Below are 8,533 nucleotides of genomic sequence, written 5' to 3'. Positions count from 1 at the left end.
ACACGGTATCGCAGATGCTCTGCAGTGCCGTGGTTCCCGATGACTTTCGCGTACGTGATTACCGTTCGCTTTAACTTCACTGTGTACAAAGTCCTCTTCGCACTCATGGTGGACAGCAAAGTTCTTAACGTCTAAACAAATGAGCTGAACCACGTAAAAAAAAAAAGAGGCGCGCTTGCAAGTCAGACGACGGAGTCGAACGAAAGGCGATGAAACAGAAACAGAACACACAACGCCTTACTTGTGCCCATATTATAACGCGTCTGTGCCGTAGCGTAAGTGCCGTTGTGTGCCACCATCTACCAAGTGATGACGAAACTGAGTGCTAGGGACCAAAAGGTGGTGTGCTGGCATGTAAAGGTGAGAACAAAGCTAAAAACGTGGATTGAACTGTCAAAGAGAAGGGGAAAGAAAACAAGCGACGTTTCGAACGCTCAGCCTTGTTGGAGAGCAGACATCGCATGTCTCCTATCTCTAATTTCTTCTGCATAATTGGGGTGCTTACAATATGTCCGACGTGTCGTTAGACTCGACGTTCCGGGTACGTACGACATACCTTTAATCTACGCGTTCCGTATACGCACGACGTACCTTTAGACTTCTCGTTCCGGATACGTCCGACGAACCTTTAGACTCCTCGTTCCGGATGCGTCCCACGTACCTTTAGCCTCTCGTTCCGGGAATGTCCCACGTACCTTTCGACGTTCCGTGTACGTCCTACGTACCTTTAGACTCCGCGTTTCGGATACGTCCGACGTACCTTTAGACTTCTCGTTCCGGATTCGTGCAACGCCACCTTTAGACTTCTTGTTCCAGATACGTCCGACGTACCTTTAGACTCCACGTTCCGGGTCGGTCCGACGTACGTTTAGACGTTCCGTTTGCGTCCCACGTACGTTTAGACTCCGTGTTCCGGATACGTCCGACGTAATTTTAGGGTCCTCGTTCCGGGAATGCCCCACGTACCTTTTGACGTTCCGTGCACGTCCCATGTACCTTTAGACTCCGCGTTCCAGATACGTCCGACGTACCTTTAGACTTCTCGTTCCGGATACGAGCAACGTTACCTTTAGACTTCTTGTTTCAGATACGTCCGACGTACCTAGACTGAGACAAAAGAAAATACCATCGATGTTGCAAGTGATGTGAAAAAGAATTACAAAAAGATGAGTTTTGAGCAGAGATCGCGGCCGTCCTTCTGCCGGGAGTTTTTGGCAACTTGACGCTTGCGACGAACATTTATAAAACAGGTATTAGCAAATTAGCCTTTCGTTGCTTATTAACATTCAGTTATTTTTGTCCCCTTGCGGAATGTAATAATATAGCAGCCGATCTACATATTGCCTCCTTTCCTGAAAGGCGCGAGTCAGGATACACCGCACCAAACGCCGAGGAGAAGTCGACGAAAAGCGTCATGTGTGGTTTGGTGGCCTTCCCCTCTTCCCTTCTGTGAAAAATCTCGACGAATTTACGCGTTGATACGCGCGTAAATTCGTCGAGAATACACCCTATTTGGGTCGGCCTTACTTCTTGTTCCGGATACGTCCGACATACCTTTAGACTCCTCGTTCCGGGTACGTCCGACGTACCTTTAGACTCCTCGTTCCGGGTACGTCCGACATACCTTTAGGCTCCTCGTTCCGGGTACGTCCGACGTACCTGTAGACGTTTCGTGTACGTCCCACGTACCTTTAGACTCCGCGTTCTGGATACGTCCGACGTACCTTTAAACTTATCGTTCTGGATACGTCCGACGTAGCTTTAGACTTCTTGTTCCGGATACGCCCGACGTAGCTTTAGACACCTCGTTCCCAATACATCCGACGCACCTTTAGACGTTCCGGGCACGTCCGATCTACCTCTAGACGTTCTGTGTACGTCCGACGTACCTTTAGACTCCGCGTTCCGGATACGTCCGACGTACCTTTAGACACAGTGTTATTTTATTTGTCGTTTTCTTTTTTTTTCAGCACAGTTTCCCTACAACGCCTTCTACGTTCGAAGAAACATTTCGAGTAATTAGGGGTATTCGTGTGCCCTAATGCTGTCAAACCTGTCAGATGTCAACTTCTAATTTAGACACCTTTTGAAAACCTAGAGTAGTACGGAACACGTGAAAACAAACCAAACCACTCAGAAATTAGGAGTGCGTTCATTACGACTAGTCCAATATTTACGATAAGCCCTAAAGTCCACGCCACGCAGTGACGCTCAGGCGCTCACACAAATCTCTTCCCGCGAACAAAAAAGAAAAGGACACAGGGACTTAGAGGCAATATGTGACGCTGCAGCTACACCAAACGAGCTCGCTAATGGCGTCTGAAGATGTCGAGCGCGGCGCGTAATCCTATTATAGAGATTTACTAGTTGCTAATTTTTTTTTCCGCCGTCCGAGTTTTTCAACTGTCCCCCAGTGCCCGCCTCCCTGCTTGAGCCGAGATCTGAAACACGCTGCGGGCACTTCCGCTTCGACGTTTCTAACGACTGTTTCGAAATCCTCTATTGGCGCCGCGCTGCGTTATGACTAATTGGGCAGAGTTTGGGGACCGTGCGGTTTCCTTGACAAAGCTGGGCGCATATAGTTTGCGCGCAGGGATCGATTGATGGTAAATCCAGCACGACGACTTCGGCAAAAACGCCGTAACGATCCTTGGGTCTATCTATACTTGAGCAATCGCTCATCGGGTCGTGGAGCGTGTACTTCCCCCAAAGTCCAAGACGCTCGAGCAATAAGAAGATAACGATTGTTGACGATCGTTAACGGACCGATTTCAGTCTACTTCGTTTCAACTCAGATCCTGAGGCAGTCCGAGGCTACGAGCTGATGGTACCAATCAGACAGCGTCAAAAGTGCGCCATCATAGTGTTCGTCATGTTTCCGTGCGTGTTCTATCATTGCGGAAGCAATCGTAAACATAAAAGGCCCAGTGACTTGCGCTTTTGAAGCTGATTGGTTGCTCCCTTTAGCTCGTAGCGTCGGCTACTTGTGGACTTTATCTGAGACGAAGTATAGCCATGGTCACTGAGAGCCTTACAAGCGCAGGGCGTCGCGTCACCTGGTACCTTATCATCGTTCCTCGATGGATAAGATAGCGGCATTGGCCTATAACAATGCACAAGAACGAATAACAAAGCAAGGAGTGTGACCATATATGGCCACACCTTGCGTTTTTCAAAAGGGCAACTGCGGTCAATATTTCTGAATTTGGAATTACGACTGTTTTCAGCTAGGGCTGTGTCCCTGAATTACGAGGTATACAAAGTGTTTTTTTTTCTTTTTTTTTAAGCTTAAAGGAATTTTTTAAAGGAAACCGTGAAAGCTAGATTAATCCAGTCTGCGCAGGGGAGTTATACGGCCAGGGGGACATAGTATAGGGGTCTCATCGTAACGATCAGTCGGCTAAATAGTTAAAATTTGTTAATTAACTTTTTAATTAATGAAAATAGGCGTGTAGTTTCAATTAAAAACTTGCTCAGCGTCATCGAAAACCACAAAATCAGTAAAGTTCACAAAGACTTTGAACGCGTGAGAAGCGTAGTAGTGCACTAAAGTTACCACTCGTGGAGCAGGTACAAGGCTGGGGCTAGATAAGAGACGGAAAAATTGCGCGGGCGTCTTACCGCAACCGCTAGCCCTGTACTGTACTTGCTCCACGAGTGGTAATTTTAGTGCACTACTACGCTTCTCACGCGCTCAAAGTCTTTCTGAAAATTAGTGATTTAGTGGCTTTCGATGACGCTGAGTAAGTTTCTAATTGGAACTATATGTCTATATTAATTAACGTATTTTAACTAATTAGCTCACTGATCGTCACGATTAACCCACTATACTATACCCCCCTGGCCGTATAACTCACCTGCGCAGATCGCATTAATCTAGCTTTCATGGCTTTTTTGGAAAAAATTCTGTTACGCTTAAAAAATAAACACCCTGCATATACATATCTATCTATCTATCTATATATATATATATATATATATATATATATATATATATATATATATATATATATATATATATATATATATATATATATATATACAACGGGCATGGTGGCGGGAGGCCGAAGGCGTGGGTATATAACTTCGACGTTTCGGCCGGAGTCCGGCCTTCGTCAGGAAGCCAGACTCCGGCTGAAACGTCGAAAAATAAATCGTCCGTTGTTGCTGTTTTCACTAAGGGTTTTTTCTTCTCCGTTATATATATCTATATACATCTATATCTATATATATATATATATATATATAAAACTGAGAAGAAAAAAACCCTTAGTGAAAAACAGCAACAACGGACGATTTAATCTTCGACGTTTCGGCCGGAGTCCGGCCTTCGTCAGGAATACTACACTAAGGGTTTTTTTCTTCTCAGTTTTATACCCACGCCTTCGGCCTCCCGCCACCATGCCCTCTATATATATATATATATATATTCGATGTCGCGTGTAGTTTCATAAATGTCATAGCTCGAACCTTGGTTTCAGGTGTCTACGGCAAAACCGAGACTATCTGCTAGAGGGTTGGCAACACTGATCATCATCCGTACAGCCGCGACCTGACGCCATCGTGTTGCATTGGTACGAGGCACAACCAATCAACCGCAACTCCACCGCGACGTGACGTAACAAGGCCGGGACCAGTGTTCCTTGACTAAAAGCTAACTAGCTTGCCGCCCGCTAAAGAGCTGCTGGGCGCATCTTTAAAATCAGTTTTAGTGGAGTAGGCGACTTCAATTTGACCGTCAGTGACGTAATGTTTTGGCTGCGATCATATTTCGGGCAACTAAAAGAATACCAGTCATTTATTTTGATTACGTTTTCTACCAGAGTTGCTCCTTAAGTTGTTACTGACTATGCTGAACCAATCGCTAAATAGTCACGAACGCATAATTATGTTATGCGATAGCGCTGAAAGGGCGACGGCTCGGCTAGGGGGATCCAAGAAAACGAGGAGGCCGAGGCTCAGTAGCTTAACATATCCAAAACTTTCAGTGAGCTTTCCAGGGTCGGTTTGCTGATCAATGCGGGTACCTCTCCCGGATTTTTAGTTCACGTGACCGACTCAATGAGGAGAACTCCCTCAAACACCAGAGAGGCGAACAAAAAGAAGCATACAAGGCAGAAGAAAAAAAAAAAAAGAGGCACCGTTCGAGGACTTAACCCTAATCGACTGCTCCGGGAGGGCGATCCCTCACAGGCCGCTCATTCATTTCCCCAAGGAGCGAGAAACAAATGAGTCTGACCACGTTATGCAAAAAAAAGAAAAAAAAAAAGGGCGACCGGGGCCGGTTCTTGCCCGGTACTGACGTCATGTCCTCAGCTGCCGTCCGTTGTGCCTAATTCCGGCGCAGCGACCACCCACGGCATAAATGGCTCTGCAACCGCCTAGCTCAGAACTTCACTTACAGCGCCGCGGTGCTATAATGCAATTCGGGACGAACAAAGAAATATCAATCCTAGCGACCGCCATCGAAGCCAACGCTGTCGACGAACGGAAAAAAACCGAACCGCCCTTGCCTACGCGATTAGGCCTGGAATGTTTAGGAAGAGCGAAGAATAAGGGACAAGGTTCGCTTCACTTGGCAATATGGCGGCGCTGGCCAAGGAGTAAACGCGTTTGTTCCCAGGTGATCCCCATTTACACTCCGCTGCTCTCATATATTTTTATCCTTTTATTTCTAGTTGTTTACTAGAAAATAAGAAAGACAAAACAAAAATAAGGGTGATCGGTGAATTAACGAGGCCACTATCCCGGAATTCGGGATGGAGCTTCGATCCCCATTGCTGAATTCCTTCGAGGGCACTTGTTTTCACCTTTTTGTGGACCGCAGCGGAGGCAACGAGTCATCGCCAGACACTTCAGCTCTACGAGGCTTTTTTCTTCACTTGACTGCACCCTGCGCTTCTCTGCGTCCTTTGCTATAATCACGTGACACTCGCACAACCCTTGACTGGCTTAGGTGGCTTGGAGCCTCCGCTGTGCTTCATCGTAGAGGTAGGCGGAGTACAGAGCAGTGAAGGAAGCTCATCGGGGCGTGTCCGGCGGTAGACGGCTCCTCACCTTTCCTCCCCGCAGCAGTAACGACGGGCGTATTATTGCCGTTTCGCATCTGATTAGTACGATTCTAGTTATTTTATTTCCGATGTGACTGACTCGATTACCTATAATGACGTTTTTGTATTGCTTTGCTTTTTGCTTGGGTTCAACTTGTCTGTTTTATCATCGGAACTCTATTCAGGGTCTATATATTCAACAGCCAGACCAAACGAGGCACCGCTTTTCTAGCTTTTTGTTAATTTGCTTTCGTGCGTGTGTACTTCTCTCCCCGTGGGATTGCGGTGGCCACGAATGCGAGAGTATAAAAGTAAGATGAAACGCGGCGCATACTTGTTTACGCTTGAATGGACGTAAAGATAAAATTCATATCGGTCTTCATAACGAGGTTCTGGAACCGGACTTAAAAGAAATGGTCACTCTTGGAATTGGATCTAATCTTCTCTGACTCGAGTCTTTTTTTTTTTACTCCTTTATTTTAGTTCTTTTTTATTGTTTTATTTTAGTTTTTTTTTTTCTTTCCTTTCTATTGTAAGGCTGTTAATGATACCGTTTATTATGAGAGATTTACGCAAACCATAGGTGTAATGAGTATTAAGTACGTTTCAGGTTAGGATATTTGCTTACGTGACGACTGTAAGATCTTAACGCGTGTCGGGAAGCAGTATTCAGAGGCACACGCGCACGTTGTCGCCGATAGTGTTACTCCCTTTATTATGAAGACCAAACTCTAAATATTGTTAGGAAGAAGAAGTGGTACCGCAGAGTGGCGCGCGCTCGACGAGCATTCAGAGAGCTCGGACTGTTCCCGGACGAATGTCACCCCTACTATCCATCCTGTATCTAATTATTCCTCATTAAATCACCCTATATTTGTAACCTAATACGTGGTGGAGGTGCAGCAAAATCCCCGACCTTCCCCTCCGCTCATCTGACCTGGAGCTGCGCAGCGGCCGCTTCACCTCTGCAACCATGCCCGATCAGAACGCCAACACAACGGACCAGCGGCCTCTACACATCAAGAATCGCCAACGTGACCCCCCCGATTTCGCCGGTAGCCCTGATTCGGACGTCCAAGACTGGCTGAAGAATTATGACCGCGTGAGTCAGCATAATCGTTGGGACGACATGATCAAGCTCGCCAACGTTGTCTTTTTCCTGAAAGGCACAGCACTACAATGGTTCGACAACCACGAAACCGAAATCAATTCGTGGGACGCGTTCAAAGCCGCCTTTGCGGACGTCTTTGACACACCCGAACGCCGCAGACAGCATGCCAAGGACAAGCTTTCCAAGCGGTACCAAGCCGCTTCTGAATCTTCGACCTCTTATATCGAAGACGTACTCCGCCTTTGCAGTCGCGTCAATGCAGCTATGCCAGAGGACGAGAAAATCAGGCACCTCTTCAAAGGGTTGTCCCAGCAACTATTTTCTGTCGTCGCACCCAAATCGCCTCCGACCGTCCACCAGCTCATTGCGGAATGTAAGAAGTACGAAGAGCTACAAAGCGGCCGGATCCTCAAAGCTTCGTTTGAACGCCTCCCGGAAGTGTCTGCCCCATCTTCCGCCGGTGAGCTTCCTACTCTTATACGAAGAATCATTCGCGAAGAATTACGCGAATTTGTGGCTTCCTTTCGTCCCTCCGCCGACATTTCACGCCCACAAACCGAGACTTCTAGTGTTCAGCAAGTCATCAAGGATGAACTTCGGGCTGCGCTTTGCCCCATCGCACCGGTTCCTTGCCCTCACGTCCCGCCGCCTGCCTTCTCGCCGCCCATCTGCGCCTTGCAGCACGCATCCCCACACCTCTGCCCCGTGCAGCATTTAAATAACGTTTCCCCACCTCCTCGACGTTACGAACCACCCCGAAGAACTGAGGCATATCGCACCGAAGACAACCGTCCCGTATGCTTCTACTGCCACTCACCTGGCCACGTTATTCGCTACTGCCGCCGCCGTATTCAGTCCGAGACATACAATCGCAACCCTACTTCTACCCCACCCTTCAACGACCACAACCCCAGCCGCACCTCCGACGACCGCCGCAACTGGAGTCCTCCCCTTTTCCTGGTTCTCGGCGTGGCCGGTCCTCATCCCCCTACCCTCGACGCCGCTCTGTCTCGCCGTTTATTGATGCCACTGCCACATCTCCACCGTCAAACTAAACAACGCAGCCTGTCGTGACACAGGAGGTCAGGCTGCATCGCCGTCAACAGCCCCAAATCCTCCTTCTCTTGGCCCTACCACTATCGTCGTCGAAATTGGAAGAGAAAAAGTCGCAGCTTTAATAGACACAGGTGCAGCAAAATCCTGCATTTCTAATCAATTCCGTCGCCGTTTGCACAAAGTGCTAACTCCACCATCTCCTGGACATTTCCTTCGCATGGGAAACAGTGACCTCGTACAACCTCTCGGTCACTGCACTATACCGGTTCAGATCGGTGGTACTTCCTACATAATTCTATTCACTGTACTCGAAAAT

General features: G+C 47.6%; 1 protein-coding gene across 1 annotated transcript; it reads left to right on the top strand.

Annotated features, from left to right (window-relative positions):
- The first annotated feature begins 309 nt into the window (after positions 1–309).
- On the top strand, positions 310–8,235 carry LOC115319195. Its single transcript, XM_040215789.1, has 2 exons — positions 310–360; positions 6,994–8,235. The coding sequence occupies exons 1-2, from the start codon at positions 310–312 to the stop codon at positions 8,233–8,235; spliced, it is 1,293 nt and encodes a 430-aa protein (XP_040071723.1).
- Positions 8,236–8,533: the final 298 nt, after the last annotated feature.

The sequence above is a fragment of the Ixodes scapularis genome, unplaced genomic scaffold, assembly GCF_016920785.2.
Source record: "Ixodes scapularis isolate PalLabHiFi unplaced genomic scaffold, ASM1692078v2 PGA_scaffold5__190_contigs__length_132052651, whole genome shotgun sequence".
Taxonomy (NCBI): Eukaryota; Metazoa; Arthropoda; class Arachnida; order Ixodida; family Ixodidae; genus Ixodes; species Ixodes scapularis.
The sequence above is the reverse complement of the archived record's forward strand: the minus strand, read 5'-3'. Positions and strand labels throughout refer to the sequence as shown.